This window comes from Boleophthalmus pectinirostris, unplaced genomic scaffold, assembly GCF_026225935.1.
Source record: "Boleophthalmus pectinirostris isolate CB_2022bp ecotype Guang Dong unplaced genomic scaffold, ASM2622593v1 HiC_scaffold_2, whole genome shotgun sequence".
Classification (NCBI taxonomy): domain Eukaryota; kingdom Metazoa; phylum Chordata; class Actinopteri; order Gobiiformes; family Gobiidae; genus Boleophthalmus; species Boleophthalmus pectinirostris.
The window spans coordinates 33895389-33916780 of NW_026571152.1; the positions used below are offsets into that span (position 1 = coordinate 33895389).

Sequence of the window (21392 nt, forward strand, 5' to 3'; positions counted from 1 at the left end):
CTCAGTCCTGGTCTCAGTTCTGGTCTGGTCCCAGTCTCAGTCCTGGTCCTGGTCCCGGTCTCAGTCCTGGTCTCAGTTTTGGTCTGGTCCCAGCCTCAGTCCTGGTCTCAGTCCCGGTCTGGTTCTGGTCTGATCCCGGACCTGGTTTTATCCTGGTTTAGTCCTGATTCAGTCCGACATCGCAGTTTAAGTCACGTAAACGGGAAACGGCCATTATCTGTTTTTTTTTCCATTTTTCATTTAAACACAAAATCGAAAACTGAAAAAAACAAATCATTATCCATTTTTTCATTTTGGTTTTGGAGACAAATAATGAATAAAATAGTTGTTTTTTCATTTTCTTATTTTTGGTTTTATATTGAAGAACAAATGAATGAATGAATGATATATGGACTTTGAAAACTAGCTCTTTATGACATCACAAGGTGGGACAGAGCATTTTGAGCTTTAAGGATGCAGACAGCCAAATAACACAGGATTACTCGAGCATGTGTGAAACAAAACACAACTCCACGTATGTTTTTGAGGAGGTAACAACAGTCTGACATGGCTTTACCCTCACACGAGTCAATTTTGTGTATTATTGGACCTTTTAGTCTCATAAGCCAAAGTCAGGATCATAACTGGTCCCAAAACGAATGGTGCCGTGTCTTTACTTTTAGATAATTCACAGAAAAATAATGATAACAGCCATACTCACATGTGGCGTTAGAGACTGATTCTGATTGTTCACTAAAATTTCCACTTTGGGTTTCAACCACAGCAGTGTAAATTCTTCCAGCAGACAAGTTCTCAAATATATGAAATCGGGCAGTAGAGTTAAGCTCCCCAGACCAGCTTGTGTCATTTAAAGAAACTCTATAAACTTCAACATTTCCAGGAGGTTTTGCCCATGAAACCAAAATGGAGTTGTTGAGGCCTTGACTGGAGATGTGAGGCTCTACTTTCTCAGGCTCTGTTGAAGCAAGAGAGAGAGAAAATATTATTATTATATTATTATTTTTATTTATTTATTACAGACACCATTGAAAATATGATGGTAACAAAACACTCAACTCACACTGAAAATGTCATATCTTGGTAAGTTAAAACGACTTGAATTAGGAACATTATTTGAGTAGATTCAACTTGACGAGTAAAAATATCTACGAATGGAACAAGCCTGGGAGGGAACTATAATAAAATCTGGAAGGTGAACCCAAGATGGCGTCATATCGTTTTCAGTGGTCTGTGTTCATTGGCGCATGGGCCCAAAAATAATTTTCTCTTCCACATTTACTTCCTCAATCCCGGCAAGCGCCTCCCACCCGTGTGACATCTGTAACGTGTACGGCGTGGAGCATTTAGACCAATCAGAGCGAGAGATGCTGGAGCAGAGCTAGTACAGGCTTAGAGCGGGGCTAGACAAAGTGTTACAAAACTAACTTTTAGGAGGATTTAAAAGTTTATGTTGTGAAAATAGAAAAGAATCCATACAAAATCCAACTTTTGTGAAAGCTGGATGCCCTGTCAGCTCAACACGGGCAGTTTGAATTCTCAAAAAATGCACTGTGCTTCTATAACTGCAGTACCTGGAGCGGCCACTAGTCGGTCTTGAGCCGTTACCATAGACCAGTGTTTCCTAAACTTTATTTTAAAAGTCACAAACCTTCGTGACCCAAGTCAATAGACATTATTCGTAAATCACAAAATAAGGAGGAGGATTTGACCACTACTGAACATTAATGAGGATATTTTATTGTTGAGTGAGTGATCGTGTCTCTCTGAATAATTAGTATTACTCAAGTTTTGAACCAGCGATAAAAGGATGCATAAGTTGCCTATTTGGACCCTAAATGTAGCCCATTTCTTTTCCTTTTCAATATTCAACTGAACCAGCAATAAACTAATTACAAAAAGATAAGATATTACACAAAACATGTCTTAACATTTCAACATTTCTAATGAAATAGATGATCCTGTCTGTTTTTGTAGCGCGTTCCAGTCCAGGGTACAGGAGGAGAGCGCAACACGCAGATCAGACAACCCCAAAAAAATCTCTTGTGATCCACCTGAGGGCTGCGACCCAGTCTTTGGGAAACAATACCATTGACTGTATATATGAATGGACATATCTAACGCACAAGCCGACGCGTTCCAAATAAGAAGTTCACATGTGGTTCTTCCGGCTCCTTCTGACCCTGGCTCCGACTGACTTACACTGGAATATTGTCGCCCGTCTCTCTGTAACTGCTGCTGTGAGCCTCATCAATTGGATCTTAAAATGTTCATATTAACCCACTCTACATGATCCCTTTTGGGGGTTTTTTCTCGCTGTTTTGTCTGTCAAAAAAATCCTATTCATAATATGGAGCCTGACTCTAAATTCATCGTGTAACCGAGCTACATTTGAGCGGCGCTGAACACTGTGGGTGACGTCACACTCGCTTTGTCCACTTTTTTCGTACAGTCTATGGCCAGGACAGAGGGAAAATGCTATATCCAGTTTTTTAAATTATAGATCCATGTGGGGACGTCACGGCGAGGGCGATGGAGCAGTGAAATAGAAAAGACATTGCCGAACTACTTGTGCATTATGTGGTATTAACTACTTATGTACTAATTAAACTTTTTAGTAAACGACGAGTTAAGCGTTAATAAACATTTACACATGATCACCAGACTTTTTTCTCTGGGGGCCACATTTTCGCTCCTGACTGTGATGAGGACTGGGTTTTGGGTCGGTTGTATAATAAAATTGTAAGACCCTGATGACGCTGATTAGATTCTTTGAAAACCGCCACACTTTTTTAACATATCAGACAAAGCGCACGCTCCTTACTCTGAACAAAAACATTAATCGGTCGTCCACTGTTCTTTGAAAACTCGGCACCCTCTGTCACGTTTTCGTACTTTAACACTCGCCATTTTTGCTGTCCTTAATTGCGCTACAGAACTCTGCGTGTGTTGACTGAGCTTGTCAGGTGACGAAAATTCAGCGGCAAATGTAAATACGTCAAATAATCGTTCAATTTTTTTTTTTTTTGCAATTCATTCAGGGCTTTTTTGTCCACACATAAACTCAATATAAATGTAGAAAGTAGATAAAAAATAAATAAATAATAATAAAATAAAGAACATAATAGCAATAATAATGATGATGATACTTAATAATGAAAAGGATTATATATCTATGTATAATCGTTTAAATATAAATACTTCATATAAATACCATTTTTTAATTGAAAAAAAAAAAAAAATCTACAAAATACAAGACGCAGATGTGTTATTATTTGCCAAAAAGTAATACATTTTTAAAAAAGCTCGTGAAAACTTTTGAGGATCGTCTCATAGGGCCAGTTCAAGCCGTGTTAACCCCATAATAGATGAAAAACGATGTCTTACTGGTATATGCAGATGTGCATTCAGATTTACTCTCTATTCCATTTTCAGCTTTGACGGTAACACAGAAGCTGCAGTTGGTGCCTGAAGTCAGATCTGTTAACTCTGTGTTTTCAGAAGTAACAGTTTTGTTGTGAGTTTCTCTACAGCCTGACGTCTCCACCACGTATGTGTATTCAGGCTTGTACTCTGACGGCTGAGTCCAGGTGAGACTAATAGAGGTTGTATTTAAAGTGTCCGCCATCAAGTTCTTAATCCCATAGGGCCCTGCAAAGATAAGAAGAAGAATTACATTTAACCTAACAGAAAAGAAGCCAGCACTATCATATAATACAGATACAGATACAATTTGTTATGGTTTATAAGAAATTACAAAAGTCTAGAATCAATCAGTCTCATTTGTTCATTTGTTTTTCATATTTAAACCAAAAATAAGAAAATGAAAAAACTGCTTTTTTCTTTATTATTTGTCTCCAAAACCAAAATGAAAAAACAGATACGATTCATTTTTTCAGTTTTCGATTTTGTGTTTAAATGAAGAATGGAAAAAACTGAATTAACCAGGACTAAACCAGGACTAAACCGTTTTTAGTCTTGGTCTAGTACCGGTCTCAGTCCCGGTCTGGTCCTGGTCTGGTCCTGGTCTTAGTCTCGGTCTCAGTCCTGGTCTCAGTCCTGATCCTGTTCTCAGTCCCTGTCTCGGTCCTGGTTAGGATCTTGTCCCAGCCTCAGTCCCGGTCTCAGTCCCGGTCTGGTCCTGGTCTGGTCCTGGTCTTAGTCCCGGTTTTAGTCCCGATCTGGTCCTTGTCTTAGTCTCGGTCTCAGTCCTTGTCTCAGGTCTGGTCTGGTCCCAGTCTGGTCCTGGACTCAGTTCTGGCCTGGTCCCTGTCTGGTCCTGGACTCAGTTCTGGCCTGGTCCCGGTCTGGTCCTGGACTCAGTTCTGATCTGGTCCCAGTCTATGTCCTGGTCTCAGTCCCGGTCTGGTTCCAGTCTGGGCCCGGACCTGTTTTAGTCCTGGTTCAGTCCTGGTTCAGTCCTGGTTCAGTCCGTCATCAGTTTTTTCCATTATTCATTGAAACACAAAATTAAAAACTGAAAAAAACGAATCGTTATCTGTTTTTGCATTTTGGTTTTAGAGACAAATAATAAAGAAAATAGTTGTTTTTTTTATTTTCTTATTTTGATTTTATTTTGCATCAGTTTGCTGATCCAAAGATTATTAAAAACATTCTTTGCCTCATTAGACCACAAATAAAAACATTATGGATGTGACATTGAAGCAGATAACATACTTGTGAAGTAGGACACGGTCTGTGGAGAGGCGGCAGTGCCATCTGCTGTTTGTGTGGTGACAGTGAAGCTGTAGTTGGTGCCAGAGATCAGCCCCTGTACTTTCACTGTCAAGTCTGTAACGTTTAACGGTGCTGATGTGGGCCCAGAGCTGTTACTGACTTCCACCAGATATCTATAACCTGGTTTGTGTTCAGTCTGATTCCAAATCAGCGTGACTGAATCCGGGGTGATTTCAGTCTGCTGCAGGTCAGTGACAGGATATGGCTCTGTTACACAAAACACATCACATCATTTATTAAGTATATTGTTTTAAAGGTCCAAAGTTACACAAAATTTACTCTTATGAGCTTTAAATCATGTTATAATGTTGTTACCTCCTCAAAAACAAGCCTGGTGATGTGTTTTGTTTCATTCACAGCCCTTAACCCTTTAAAGTACTTTAAAGTAACCCTTTATTATTAGTCTGTCTACATCTCCAAAACTCAAAATGCTCTGTTCCACCTTGTGATGTCATCTAATGGTAGTTTTCAAGTTAACCACTCCTTTTAGCTTTAGTTCAGTAGAGATTGGCAATTCCAGACTGACTGAAATCACCCAAATGTTTCTAGTGAAGAGGTATGGAGTTTAAAAACACAGTAGAGCATCCTGTATTACAGACATGCCAAACTCAGGCCCGGGGGCCAAATTTGACCCGCGATATAATTATATTTGGCCCGCGAGATCATATCAAATATGTATTAGAGCTGTCCCGCTGGGTACAGATCGACTATAGAGACATTATTTATTTAAAATTGTGTTATTATTTTATTTTTTGCTTGTTCTGGATTCAGTGTTTGAGCAAAACTATTGATTAAACATTTATTTTAATAAGAAAAGGTTTAACAGTAAATATTTTGAAAGAAGAGAAAACATGCAGTTCAAATTTTTCAATAAATATTTAGTTTGGCCCACGACTTAGTCCCAGTGTTTAATTTTTGCCCTCTGTGAATTTGAGTTTGACAGCCCTGCTGTATTACCACATGACATCACAAGGTGGAACAAAGTGTTTTGAGTCTGAGAGAAGAACTCAGACAAAATTTGCAGGATTTGTGTGTTAAACGTGTGAATGAAACAAAACACAACTCCAGGCTTATTTGTGGTGAGGAACCAACATTATAACACAGATCAGAAAATAGCGTAATATCGGCACTTTAAATATGTTCTTTTAAAAAATGCGGCTAAATGAGTTTTCAGCTCTTACTTGTGTAGGCCACAGCGGTCACTTCCTCGCTTCTGAAGTCATTAACTCCGACAGTAATAACAGTGATCTTGTGGGGAGTTCCAGACTGAAGGTTCTCCTCGGTGATGCCTGCGTGATTTTGAGGCGTTTTGGTTTTGTTGTCAATGGAAACATTGAAGTGGTACTGATCTGGCTGCATATCTTCAGGAGTGTCCCAGGTAAAATTGAGAGAATTCAGTGTCTGAAGGCTCACTTTGAGGTTTCGTGGAGGATTAGGGACTGAAAAGAAAACAGAAATAAAATTAATAATGACAACAGGCTCCTACAACTCCGCTCAAACAGTGAGATTATGCAACAGATAATACTCCCTACAACTGTACAAAAACTCACCCTTATGTACCAGATAATACTCCCTACAACTGTACCACAACTCACCATTATGTAACAAATAATACTCCCTACAACAGTACAATTCACCCTTATGCAACAGATAATACTCCCTACAACTGAACAATTCAGCGTTATGTCAGAGATAATACTCCCTACAACTGTGCAACAACTCACCCTTATGTAACAGATAATACTCCCTACATCTGTACAACCACTTACCCTTATGTAACAGATAATACTCCCTACATCTGTACAACCACTTACCCTTATGTAACAGATAATACTCCCTACATCTGTACAACCACTTACCCTTATGTAAAGGATAATACTCCCTACAACTCTACAACAACTCACCCTTATGTAACAGATAATACTCCCTACATCTGTACAACCACTTACCCTTATGTAACAGATAATACTCCCTACAACTGTACAACAACTCACACTTATGTAACAGATAATACTCCCTACAACTGCACAACAACTCACCTTTATGTAACATATAATACTCCCTACAACTGTACAACCACTTACCCTTATGTAAAGGATAATACTCCCTACAACTCTACAACAATTAACCCTTATGTAACAGATAATACTCCCTACAACTGTACCACAACTCACCTTTATGTAACAGATAATACTCCCTACAACTGTACAACCACTCACCCTTATGTAACAGATAACCCTATGTCTTGTCAATCGTCATATCATTTTTGCGCTGTTTCTCCTTACGACCTCTTGTATATATTTATAATACTATATTTCAATCATTTATTTTACTTAAATATAAACATTTATTTAATTACACCTTATTTGACACAAGTTTCTTGATATTTTTGCTATTTATTTTTATGTATTTATTATGTTTTTGCTCTTTGTTATTATAATATTTTTACATATAATTAGTAGTAGTAGTAGTAGTTTATTCAGTCATTTTGCAGCACTACAAAACAAAACAAAACAAAACATAGACTACAACCCCATGGATCGTGACCGAAAGGGTTTAGGCTGAAGTAAAAAGTAATGCCAAACCCTATATAGACTTAAAAGTGCTTAGAACTGTTATTTCTTCATGTAGTCTGCACTAAAATGGAGCAAAGGATCATGGTTGATGTAGTTCCCTCTGTCTTTTTTCAGCTATTGCTGCACCATAACTCCTAATTTAAGCAAAGACACTTGTATTTCAATATATTGTTTTGGTCCACGATATTATTGTGAGAACTTTGACGATACGATATCACGATATTTCAGTTATTGTTACATCAATAGTGGTCAGTCTGAGCGACCTGCCGGGTCCATCGCTGACCACGCCTACAGGAAGTAACAACATCTGATATAGAGGCTTTGCACCGTCACGTGACCCCTATAGCAACGGTACCTACGCCGCCATGACACCGGGCACGATATGTCATTGACTTCAGCAGCATCGGAGAAACATGGGCAGGTTTTGTCGTGTATTTGGTTCTTCTAGATCAGGGGTCTCAAACCCAAATTACCTGGGGGCCACATTAGATAAAGTCTGAGTGAGGCTGGGCCACATTGAGTATTCGATAAATCCCGGTTGCATGAAAAAAAAAAGAAGCTGTATGTGCACTAGAGGTAAGATCTTAAGACCGAGCCCAAGCCCGACCTAAAATGTCAATCATTACTTCGGGTCGGGTCGGGCTCGGGCTTCAAATAAATATATGTTTATAAAATGTATACTAAAACAATGTGAGGATACTAAACTAAGGAATACTTGTTATAAAATAAATAATTTGGATAAAACAGAGAAGTAATGTAATGTAATTGCTATTTAACTACTAAACAGGATCCGCAGAGCCAGAGCTCTGCGCACGTGAACGCCCCCTCTTAATTTAATAATCTTCCCCTCCGCAAGTCTGCATCTATTTGACCTGGTATCCCCAATATGGAGGAGCAAGAAGTTAAACTAAAGGCAGGAGAACTGAAAAGACAAACACGCACCGGTAAGAGTGAGGTGTGGAAAAGCTTCAAATTGATTGTTGAAAATGCTACAGAAACTTGCGTTGGCTTCGCTGAATGTCGTCAATGTGGCGCTTTGCTTTTATACGAGAGCAAAAAGACTGGCACCTCGACGCTGAGCACTGCTCCTCCTCCCGAGTCCTCACAAATAAAATATGACATTTCGGGTTTGCTTCGGGCTCGGGCCTGCAAATCAAGTTAATTGGTCGGGCTCGGGCCGGGTCGGGTTTTAATACCCGCGGGCCGGGTCGGGTCGGGCTGGATTTTTAGGCCCGATCTCACCTCTAATGTGCACGTGTACTCATATTAACAGATCCACTTAGACTCGTTGCTTCACAACTGCTGTAAATTGAGTTTTGGGATGTAAGCTGCGTTAATAATCTGTTGTTGTAATCTGTTAGTAATCTGCATGGGCACCGATTGCAGCTTCATCTGTCAGTGCGGCCCGCGGTAGGGGGGTGGGATTGTGCGTACATCTACCGCAGGTCGCACAGACATTATTCTTTGGAATTAAGTGGAGGGCCGCAAAAAATCCTTCCGAGGGCCGCAGTTGGCCCCCGGGCTGCGAGTCTGAGACCCCTGTTCTAGATGCTCTGAACGGGATAAAACGATTCGTTTCTTCACTGTTCCTCTGGAAATTACTCATCAGGAGCTCAAACAAGGGAATTATCAGAAAAAAAAACGGGAAGTGAACATAAACCGCGAAGAGATTTCCTATGGTACCATCAAGACACACTCACGTCACTTTCATCAAGGTATTTGCTATTTAAATTGTTTCATAGCTTATTTAATGAGAGAAGCACATTTACTGAACTAAAATGTAAAAAGAAAACATTGCAGTGTGAGTGGCAGTAGAAACTGGATCTTCCAGCGCACATATAAACATGTCACTCGTCGTAGGACCCATGTTTTCTTCATTGTCTTGCTTATCCACAACTATGTCTTCTAGAATTAATCGCTTTTTGCGAGCGGATCTTTCTAACGTTCGCGAGGATCTTTTCATGGCCGATAGCATCTCTATCGTCTGACCTGTAACTTTCAAGGATCGGCTCACAGACTCTTCGACTCGTGCACTATGTTGATCATAGGAGCCCAGTGTGGGTTCGTTGAATTGTAAACTAGTGCGGGTTTTCCTGGATAAATTAATGAAATTTTAGTTCAGTAAATGTGCTTCTTTTATTAAATAAGCTATGAAACAATTTAAATAGCAAATACCTTGATGGTATGATGGTGTCTTGATAGTACCATTGGAAATCTCTTGGCGGTTTATTTTTGCTAGCTACAATCCGCGTCTTTTTTTGATAATTCCCTTGTTTGAGCTCCTGATGAGTCATTTCCAGAGGAATAGTGAAGAAACAATTCATTTTATCCTTTTCAGAGCGTCTAGAACAACCAAATACACAACAAAACCTGCCCATGTTTCTCCAATGCTACTGAAGTCAATAGCATAGCGTGCCCAGTGTCATGGCGGCGTGGGTACGGTTGCTATAGGGGTCACGAGACAGTGCAAAGCCTCTATACGACACGTCAACAACAACAACAGTGACAGTTCTGAAGATGACTTGCAGAGAGCAGTTGAAACATGTCAACAAGGTGTATACTGTATTGTTTTTAAAAAGAACCCAAGAAAGTATAGTGTGTGATATTTGCTTTACTCACATGTTGCATTGCAGGATTCATTAGACTCAGCCTGTAATTGTCCAGTATTGGTGAACACTCTGGCGCAGTATTGCACTCCAGGTTTGAGGCCAGTGAACGTTGTGCTGAAAGTATCTTTGCTGAGAGGTTCCTTGGTTTGGACTCCTTGGCCAGTGCTGTTGTAAACTGTCACACTATAGTGATCCACGCCTCCCTGTGCCTTATCCCAGCTCACTGTGAGGCTGGTTGTGGTTCCTGAGACTTCTGTAATGGTGACAGCTGCAGGTTCTGAAATGTGTACAAATAATTGTTAGTTATTTTATGTGTCACACGAAGAAAGCTGCTATGATCTGTAAAATGTCACAGAGGAAGATTTTATTATGAAAAAGAAACTCAATAAATAACATATTATGAGGTTTTGAGGAAAATTTGAATTACAATTTTTTGGTAAATGGTCACAGTTTTTAATGTAGCACATTTCCACCTTTTCCACACCAATGTACATAGACACTAGAGTGGGATTTGAACCACCAACCTTCAGATCAGCTCTTATTTATTGAATTATTTTTTTACATTCAGTTGATTCATCACAGGTACAATTTTCCCCGAAACGCAAATGTTGATTTTTGATAATAATATTTTGTTCACAGTCAGGTTAAGGTCAGGGTGAGGATCAGGGTTAGGTTAAGAGACAGTTTAAGTTTACAAGTTTAAGTTTTTTTTGTTTTGTTTTTTTCAGTTAGGTCTGCTAAAACTGAGCTGTAATCCACATGAAACCAAAACTGGCACAACGTCTTCTCTGTCAGCATAAATAAAAAAAAAGTGAAGAACCCTGCCACAATAACTTTAGAAAGTACCGTATTTTATGGATGATAAGTTGCACTTTTTCCATGGTTTGGGTGTTTCCTGCGACTTATACTCTGGTGTGACATATATTAAAATTTTCACAATGACAGCTGCAAGAGACTCTAGGCTTGTGTGTGAGTATCTGCTGCTCCTATTACTCCTGTACCACTGTCACTTGGCTCTACTGCGCATGTCTCCTGCAGAAAACTGCTGTAAGTAGAGAAATATTCAGCCGAAAAGTGTAATCGAGCAGAAGAAAGAAAGTCTAGAGTGAGCGAGAAACTGGCGGAAAGCGGGGATGGAGAACATAGCTTCACGGCAGCCGGGAGGGTGCACCATGCAACTTTCATGGAAGTCACTGGATGGATCGACAAAGCCTGGACCTCAGTGACACCGAAACCATCTTGTCGGGATTCAGAAAGACCAGAATAATTCTACCTGGAGCTGACGCTGAGTCTGACGACAGCTACACCGAAGAGGAAGTGGTGCTCTGTTAACCCCAGGAGGTCATGGAGTTGCTCAGAAATGACACCGAAGATGAAGAATTCAATGGATTTAGTGATTTGGACTGAGAAGGAGAGTTTGCTAAACTTGTTCTGTTATGCTATAGTTATCTGAATAACTGTTCATGTTACGTTAACATATCAGACGCCTATTTAGCCTGTTGTTCTCTGTTATTGTTATTACTATAACTTGCCTTTCAAGATGAAATGTCGGTTCCTGGTCTCTAATTTTATAAAATAAATTTCCCCCAAAAAGTGCAACTTATATATGTTTTTTCTTCTTCATTACCCATTTTTTGGCCGGTGCGACTTATACTGTGGTGCGACTTATAGTTAAAAAAATACGGTAGTGCCATTATTCAAATCGAAAAGCAATTCAGTCAAAAGGACTTTAAGACATTATATTAAAATAGCAAGTCTTTGGAAACGATGGCTGACAAATGACACTATGGTTCAACATTTATGGATAAAGTTTGAATATTTCTTTCCAAAACAGACACCAGCTCTCTATGAAATAATCAAGTGTTATCTGGCATCTTACTTGTATAGTTGGAGACCTCTTCTTTTGTGGACTGACATGCTTCTGCTAACACTGTGATCACAGATATCTTGTATTCAGTTCCTGGTTTCAGTCCAGTTACACTTTTAGAGTTGCCTTGAAGAGAATCATTTTTGACTAAATTTCCTGTGGGGTCATAGATGTAAATACGGTAGGAGTAAGTTGGCTTGTGGTCTGATGGGTAGGCCCAGTTGACTTTCAGTGATGTGGTGGATTCTGGGAATGCTCCAAGATGCAAAACTGGATTTGGATCTAGTGAGAAAAAGAAAATTTCAAGTTAGCAGTTGCTTAAAGGTTGTATGGAGGATTTTTTTGGTTTCAAATTGTCAATGATTAATGATAATGAGCATTATAGAGGTGCAGTAGCCTTGTAATTATGATGACCAAAAAAAAGAGAATAAAAATTAATCAACTCTGGACGTGGTGGGGACAGATAAACATTTGCCAATAGATAACGACACTGCCTCGTTATCTGTTAGCTGACAGGTTGTCAATCAATCTCCCTACGTTTCTAGCGTAACTGACTTGCCTGCGCCGCCGGTACGTGGTTTACGTACGCCTGTCACGCAGTCCACAGACGCAAGACGCACAGACGCTGTTTACTCCACCAACGCAACAGTTCTTAGCGGCTTTTTTTTACCTATATCTTCCTCGCAGTTCGCACAAAGTTTGTTGCAATGACGACAAGAATCCAGGAGCAGTTAGCCGCAAAAGAAAGTCCGTTTTGAGATTGCTGAAAGAAGAAGACAAGGGGAAAAGCAGCGAAGCCAAACTAAGGTGATTCTTGTAGATTAATTCCAGCGATGGCGCAACTGAAGCAGACACAGGGTCTAAAGACTGACGCACTGGTCGCCAAATTACTCCTGGACAGGTCACTTCTGCTTATTATGAAAACGTGCTTTATTTCCAAGAGCGAGACAAACGTTTTTCAGGACACGAAAGCGATATCCTATGTCTGAAAACGTAATTTTCAAGGCAAAGAAAGAGTCCGCTTGCTGCTGCGTGTTGTAGCTAGTTCATTCACACGGAATCTCCGCGCAACCTTCTCTGCACCCCTTTCCTGCTCCTCTCCCCGCTGCCCGATCCGCTCTTCCCCCTGCTCCTCACTTCTCCGGGCACGGAATCTCCGCGCACCGCTCCCCTCTACTCTCTCCTCTCCTCTCTCCCCGCTCCGCTCTTCTCCCTGCTCCTCACTTCTCGTCAGCGAACGAAATGTCCGCACACCCGCTCCTCACTTCTCCGTCTTGCCTAACCAACACTGTAGTTAGTTGTTTACAAGTCATGTGCAGCGCACCGGCTGTAAACAAACCTGTTTCTGGCGTAAAGAGGAGGCGGGAGAAGGCGTTTCTACGTAGGAGCTGTGGGGGAGGGGGGTGGTTTCACGCATGCGCAACATTTGAAAAAGGACAAACAGTCGCTGGATTTCTCGTTCCTTGGAAAATCCTCTATACAACCTTTAAAGGTAAACTATGTAACTTTTCTGGTGAGAAGTCCGCCACCTGCTGGTCTTTACAAAAATGTTATTGCTACATTGGACAATATACTAGTAGAGTATTTATTTCCATTAAAGTGGAACTTTTCAGAGCTTTTTACCATGTTACAGCTGTTCCCTTTTCTCATTTACACTCTGGAAGTTGTATTTGGAGTAATTCTTGTTTGAGTAATCTTAAATTGTTAATTTTTTTAATAGAATTCAGCAGCATTTCGTAGTAATTTTGGTACAAATGAAAAAAAAAAAACAGTTGTTATCGCAATTTTGAGCTGCAGCTATCCAATCAGAGGTGCCAACTCCTTGTTGTGATGATAGCAAAGAAAAATGTAATTCTGTCACAAAAGTTTAAAGCTCAATATATAATAGCTTGTTCACTAGTTCTAGCTCAAAAACAGAGACTGTAAACAGATAGGTGAGTTAGTTTCAGAGTAGTTTCAGTGTAGTTACTTCCTCCCTTCAGGCAGATACAAGGCCAGGGTATCCCCAGGTTTGACTACCCCAAATTTAAGACGTTTTTAAGACCTTTTTAAGGCCATTTAAATGAAAATTAAGACCAACATCGCACCCATTATGCGGGCACAAAACACCAGATCCAATTTTAATAATGACCAACCAACTACTATATCTACAATCTAAGAGCCACTGTGGATTAAACCTACACTTCCCCATGATCCATCCAACGTCTTCATATACTGTACTGATTGCCGCCATTGCCAGAAAGTATTGTGTGCGCATACTCAAAATTAGACATTCATTTTGCCTTGTTTTTTTTTTCCTCCCTCAGTTTAACATTGCACTGCAGAGAGATTGAGTATAAAAATAGGCTAATGAAATTTAAGACCTTTGTGGAAAAAAATCAGCCTTGGACAATGTAATTTAAGACTTTTTAAGGCCTTTTTAAGACCCCGTGGCTACCCTGAAGGCAGTTTCCACCAGCGTCTGACCACAACTGAAGAAGCAGCTTGGATGAGATCCAAACATCTTCACGCCAAAAACTTCTGTCCAGTTACAGAATACAATTGTTCTTTTGCTATGTATCCTACCTGGATAACTGAGCGATAACACCAGGCATGTCCAAACTATGGCCCATGGGCCAAATGCAGCCCTCAGACAGATTTTTCTTGGCCCTCAGGCTTCCAGGTTAATTGGCCCAAATTACCTTGCATCAATTAAAAATGAACTTTTTACTGTAAGTGTTTTTGAAAGTCTACCTTGATAAAGATAATATTTAATATTTAGTGTGTGTTTTTAAGGGTCTTAGAATGAATAAAGACTGATGGCTCATTCTAACGTGTTGAACATGCTCATCTTTCAATTATTCACTGTATTGAGCACCAGTCTGCGGCCCTCGATCAGCCCTCTGCTTTGTCTGTGTTTAGATATGTGGACCTTGATGAAAAAGTTTCCCTTTGGGCACCACAGGTTTAAAATGCAGAAGTCAGCGCACTTGTTTTCTTTTATTAAGCCTTTTCAGATTAATGATATGATTTTTTTTTAAACGTGAAAATTATCACATAATGATCCACAGGTGTCATAGATTATAACAATATCATATATATATATATATATATATATATATATATATATATATATATATATATATATATATATATATATATATATACATATATAACCAAAATAGAGACCAAACTAGGTCAAGTTACTGGTCAGATCTGTGGAGAGGCAACCTCTCTCACAGTCAGAATGCATGTTTTTCTAGGTATTTCTAAGCGATAAAACCACCTGTAATTGAATAAATGTAAGGTAGAGCTGTTTAATGCCATACTGTGGAACATTCCAGCCAGAGCAATAACATATCCATAAAACCAAGCAGGTGATGGATCCCCAACCCAAAAGTTACATAGTAGTACACCTTTAAATACTTACTAGTACAAGCCTTGATGTTTATACCAGTGCTGTGGAGGTTCTGGGGTCCCACACTTTTCACAGTCATATTATAGTGAAACCCAGACTGAAGGTTAGGCAGAGTTGCAGTCGTCTTTGTGAATGTCAAAGAAACTCCCTCATATGAAATGCTGTAATTGATGTTTGGAGCATCTTGCATTTTAGGATTCACATCCCAACTCAGATTAAGATAGGAGTTTGTTCTGCCAGCAATCTTGACAGACTGTGGAGGCAGTGGATCTGGAACATGAAGTCAAGTTAATTTACAGTTTATAAATTATTTAAAAAATTTAATTAAATGAGTCTTACAAGTAGCAAATTCTGATTCTGAAGTGTTTTTGAAGTTTCCAGCAACAGCAGTTACAGTGACAGTGTGGAGTCGTCCAGGTGATAAATCAGAGAATTGGAACCAAGTGTTATCAGTCTGATGTTTCTGGTTCAACTCTACTTCATAGTGATCCACATGGCCTCCAGGTAAGGTCCAGCTAATATTCAGGCTACTGGTGTCTCTATGGTTGACAGTGACATCAGGCTTCATAGGTCCTGTTAATGAGAAGAATATTTCAGTTTTATGTTTTCAGATATTAGTGTTCAAACAGTAACACTAACTCATATAACACCCAGCTACAGAGGTCAGTAAATATATAATGTGTGGAAACAGTTAACTGGGAAAATTAAATAAAGTGAGGAAATAAAGTTGAATTTTCATCATTGTGAATAGCACGGACAGAAAATACTACACAGGTCCCTCACGTTGACTCCAAAACGGAGTTGCTGAACTGAAGATAAATTCACAGAGTAAAACAGTGAACTTATGAACTTTATTTCACTGGACTTTTCCTCTTCCCATATTGTACTTACTTGTGTACAGTACTTCACTCACACCAACTCCTTTTGTTTCATTATCTCCTGCCACAGCAGTGACAGTTATAGTATACTCCACACCTGCAGTCAGGTTAGTGATGCCTTTGAATGGCTCAGTCACATTATCTGTTTTGGAGTCATTTCCACTAACCCACTGTACTATGTAGAAGGAGCTGTGCCCCTCTGGTTCAGTCCAGTTCAAATACATGGATGATGTTGTGACACCAGTAACAGTGAGTTTACTGATCTGTCCAGGTTCTGTTGGTTATAGAGCAGAAATATTCAATAATTTTATTCTAAAGTGGAATTAGTGTTAAAGGTGCACCATGCAACATCTGCGTGAGGATCCCACACATGTTTATCTCCATGGAGATGATATAACTGGGATGTCCCAGAGTATGACATTAAACAAATCTACTAGTTTGTCTATGGAGAGAAGCAGGTGAAGCCACCAGACCAAGTTACAGGTCAGACAATAGAAATGCTAGCCTGATGACTCTGAGAATGTTTTTAAGGTATTTGTTAACCAAAAATCACCTCATATTGAATAAAAGCTACATAGATGTGTTTAATGCCATAGAGTGGAGCATTGTAAGCTAAAATTCATTTCTCAATGGAAACGAGCAGGTAATAAAGCTGCCAACAGCAGGGGCAGTGCCAGTGGGTGAAGGGGCACTAGTCTCCCCAAGAATGGCCAACACACCCCCATAGTTCCAACAAAGACTTTTGCCCCATTTTCACTTTTTCATAAGACTTTCAATCTTGACTGAAAATGTTCAGATTGCAACTAAAACATTATTTTTTGAATTAAGACTACAGTTTTAATAAATTATTCCATATTAGGTTTTATAAATCAGGGATTAACTACATTTAAACTGGTTTAAAACAGTGACGCAAACATGGCAGGGGGTGTGGGTGAACTCCACTGTTAAAAGATTCTGTATTTACATATTTTGTGGACACTCCCACTGAGGAACTTAGCACCCCATAGATGCTCCAACCAAAAATGTCTGGCACTGCCCCTGGTCAACAGAAAAGTTGCCTAGTGCAGATTTAGGGATTTATAACACTGAATGTATCTGACACTGTCACATCTCTGGACTCTCTGTTACACACAGTTTCTTGTCTATAAATAAGTTCTATCAGGAACCAGTTTCATCTTAGTTTGAACTTAGTTCATACAATCTAATAGTGAAAAAAAGCTCTTCCTTATCTGATTATTGACCCATCAATGAAAATACCCCACAGATTAATCAATAAACTCAATATTTTAGGATGCAGTGAAACATTCTCCTTCAGACTTTACCAGGCCCTTGTGAAAAGTGTCACATACAAAGAGCGTGACATGTGAAACTGTCAACATTTTTCACTTTAAACACACTGGACTCTTCCTCTTCCCATATTGTACTTACTTGTGTACTGCACTTTACTCACACCAACTCCTTTTGTTTCACTGTCTCCTGCCACAGCAGTGACAGTTATAGTATACTCCACACCTGCAGTCAGGTTAGTGATGCCTTTGAATGGCTCAGTCACATTATCTGTTTTGGAGTCATTTCCACTAACCCACTGTACTATGTAGAAGGAGCTTTGTCCCTCTGGTTCAGTCCAGCTCAAATTCATGGACGATGTTGTGACACCAGTAACAGTGAGTTTACTGATCTGTCCAGGTTCTGTTGGTCAGAACAGAGACATAAAACAGAATATAATGATGTAATTCAAGTTTTAAGGACAGAATGTGTCGTGTCTCACTGTCAGGACTTCAGACTCAGTTTAAGAGGACTAAACATTTATGATGAACTATACTGATACAGACTGATCTGTTTTATTCCCTAACCACAGAGCTGAGTCCAAATTGAAAGTCACAAACCAGTCAGGAGTTTCACTAGAATTCAACTCAAGATATACATTAAATCCAACAAGTCAAGTCTCACAGACCAAAACAGAAATCTATCAGCAGTGGCTCTGAGGAGAGTGTGAAGTCCAGGCCCAGAACACAGGGTTTACCCAACACCACGCTAAAAACACACCCACAAAAGAAAGAGACTAAACAGACAAAACTGTCATCAGAAAGTCAGTTTCCTTCAGTCCACTGTGCTATGTAGAAGGAGCTGAGACTCTCTGGTCCAGCTCAAAGTCATGGAGGTACATGTGTCACTGGTAACAACTGAGTTTTGATCAAACCAAGTAACAAAACATGGAGGAATAACTCTTAATGAATGATGAGAACATTAACAGCTAATGCACACCAGAGCACGATAAACAACAAACCAGAAGTTATGTCCAAAGGAAAACAAAGGAAAACTGAACTTACTTGTGTAAACTCTTAGTTCTGTGTCACCTCCTCTAGTCCAGTTATCTCCTGCCACAGCAGTGACAGTTATAGTATACTCCACACCTGCAGTCAGGTTAGTGATGCCTTTGAATGGCTCAGTCACATTATCTGTTTTGGAGTCATTTCCACTAACCCACTGTACTATGTAGAAGGAGCTTTGTCCCTCTGGTTCAGTCCAGCTCAAATTCATGGACGATGTTGTGACACCAGTAACAGTGAGTTTACTGATCTGTCCAGGTTCTGTTGGTTATAGAGCAGAAATATTCAATAACTTTATTCTAAAGTGGAATTAGTGTTAAAGGTGCACCATGTAACATCTGCATGAGGATCCTGCACACATTTATCTCCATGGAGATGATATAACTGGGATGTCCCAGAGTATGACATTAAACAAATCTACTAGTTTGTCTATGGAGAGAAGCAGGTGAAGCCACCAGACCAAGTTACAGGTCAGACAATAGAAATGCTAGCCTGATGACTCTGAGAATGTTTTTAAGGTATTTGTTAGCCAAAAATCACCTCATATTGAATAAAAGCTACATAGATGTGTTTAATGCCATAGAGTGGAGCATTGTAAGATAAAATTCATTTCTCAATGGAAACGAGCAGGTAATAAAGCTGCCAACAGCAGGGGCAGTGCCAGTGGGTGAAGGGGCACTAGTCTCCCCAAGAATGGCCAACACACCCCCATAGTTCCAACAAAGACTTTTGCCCCATTTTCACTTTTTCATAGGATTTTCAATCTTGACTGAAAATGTTTATGTGGCAACTAAAAAGATTTTAAGATAAGACTACAATTTTGAAAAATAATTCCATATTAGGTTTTATAAATCAGGGACTAACTACATTTAAACTGGTTTAAAACAGTGATGCAAACATGGCAGGGGGTGTGGGTGAACTCCACTGTTAAAAGACTCTATATTTACATATTTTGTGGACACTCCCACTGAGGAACTTAGCACCCCATAGATGCTCCAACCAAAAATGTCTGGCACCGCCCCTGGTCAAACAGAAAAGTTGCCTAGTGCAGATTTAGGGATTTATAACACTGAATGTATCTGACACTGTCACATCTCTGGACTCTCTGTTACACACAGTTTCTTGTCTATAAATAAGTTCTATCAGGAACCAGTTTTATAATAGTTTGAACTTAGTTAATACAATCTAATAGTGAAAAAAAGCTCTTCCTTATCTGATTATTGACCCATCAATGAAAATACTCCACAGATTAATCAATAAACTCAATATTTTAGGATGCAGTGAAACATTCTCCTTCAGACTTTACCAGGCCCTTGTGAAAAGTGTCACATACAAAGAGCGTGATATGTGAAACTGTCAACATTTTTCACTTTAAACACACTGGACTCTTCCTCTTTTTCCCATATTGTACTTACTTGTGTACTGCACTTTACTCACACCAACTCCTTTTGTTTCACTGTCTCCTGCCACAGCAGTGACAGTTATAGTATACTCCACACCTGCAGTCAGGTTAGTGATGCCTTTGAATGGCTCAGTCACATTATCTGTTTTGGAGTCATTTCCACTAACCCACTGTACTATGTAGAAGGAGCTTTGTCCCTCTGGTTCAGTCCAGTTCAAATTCATGGACGATGTTGTGACACCAGTAACAGTGAGTTTACTGATCTGTCCAGGTTCTGTTGGTCAGAACAGAGACATAAAACAGAATATAATGATGTAATTCAAGTTTTAAGGACAGAATGTGTCGTGTCTCACTGTCAGGACTTCAGACTCAGTTTAAGAGGACTAAACATTTTGATGAACTATACTGATACAGACTGATCTGTTTTATTCCCTAACCACAGAGCTGAGTCCAAATTGAAAGTCACAAACCAGTCAGGAGTTTCACTAGAATTCAACTCAAGATATACATTAAATCCAACAAGTCAAGTCTCACAGACCAAAACAGAAATCTATCAGCAGTGGCTCTGAGGAGAGTGTGAAGTCCAGGCCCAGAACACAGGGTTTACCCAACACCACGCTAAAAACACACCCACAAAAGAAAGAGACTAAACAGGCAAAACTGTCATCAGAAAGTCAGTTTCTTTCAGTCCACTGTGCTATGTAGAAGGAGCTGAGACTCTCTGGTCCAGCTCAAAGTCATGGAGGTACATGTGTCACTGGTAACAACTGAGTTTTGATCAAACCAAGTAACAAAACATGGAGGAATAACTCTTAATGAATGATGAGAACATTAACAGCTAATGAACACCAGAGCACGATAAACAACAAACCAGAAGTTATGTCCAAAGGAAAACAAAGGAAAACTGAACTTACTTGTGTAAACTCTTAGTTCTGTGTCACCTCCTCTAGTCCAGTCATCTCCTGCCACAGCAGTGACAGTTATAGTATACTCCACACCTGCAGTCAGGTTAGTGATGCCTTTGAATGGCTCAGTCACATTATCTGTTTTGGAGTCATTTCCACTAACCCACTGTACTATGTAGAAGGAGCTTTGTCCCTCTGGTTTAGTCCAGCTCAAATACATGGACGATGTTGTGACACCAGTAACAGTGAGTTTACTGATCTGTCCAGGTTCTGTTGGTTATAGAGCAGAAATATTCAATAATTTTATTCTAAAGTGGAATTAGTGTTAAAGGTGCACCATGTAACATCTGCATGAGGATCCTGCACACATTTATCTCCATGGAGATGATATAACTGGGATGTCCCAGAGTATGACATTAAACAAATCTACTAGTTTGTCTATGGAGAGAAGCAGGTGAAGCCACCAGACCAAGTTACAGGTCAGACAATAGAAATGCTAGCCTGATGACTCTGAGAATGTTTTTAAGGTATTTGTTAACCAAAAATCACCTCATATTGAATAAAAGCTACATAGATGTGTTTAATGCCATAGAGTGGAGCATTGTAAGCTAAAATTCATTTCTCAATGGAAACGAGCAGGTAATAAAGCTGCCAACAGCAGGGGCAGTGCCAGTGGGTGAAGGGGCACTAGTCT

General features: G+C 39.7%; 1 protein-coding gene across 1 annotated transcript in view; it reads right to left on the reverse strand.

Annotated features, from left to right (window-relative positions):
- The window catches only part of ptprja (protein tyrosine phosphatase receptor type Ja), a 90493-nt gene that overhangs the window by 23382 nt on the left and 45719 nt on the right, over positions 1-21392 (reverse strand). Inside the window, exons 11-23 of the mRNA XM_055155912.1 lie at positions 20708-20968; positions 19807-20067; positions 18392-18652; positions 17490-17750; positions 16075-16335; positions 15523-15756; positions 15196-15453; positions 11799-12068; positions 9930-10196; positions 5916-6173; positions 4675-4941; positions 3385-3648; positions 701-955 (exon numbers count right to left, since the gene is read on the reverse strand). Coding sequence (XP_055011887.1) covers positions 701-955; positions 3385-3648; positions 4675-4941; positions 5916-6173; positions 9930-10196; positions 11799-12068; positions 15196-15453; positions 15523-15756; positions 16075-16335; positions 17490-17750; positions 18392-18652; positions 19807-20067; positions 20708-20968 — 3378 coding nt within the window. The remainder of the gene's footprint in view (positions 1-700; positions 956-3384; positions 3649-4674; positions 4942-5915; positions 6174-9929; positions 10197-11798; positions 12069-15195; positions 15454-15522; positions 15757-16074; positions 16336-17489; positions 17751-18391; positions 18653-19806; positions 20068-20707; positions 20969-21392) is intronic.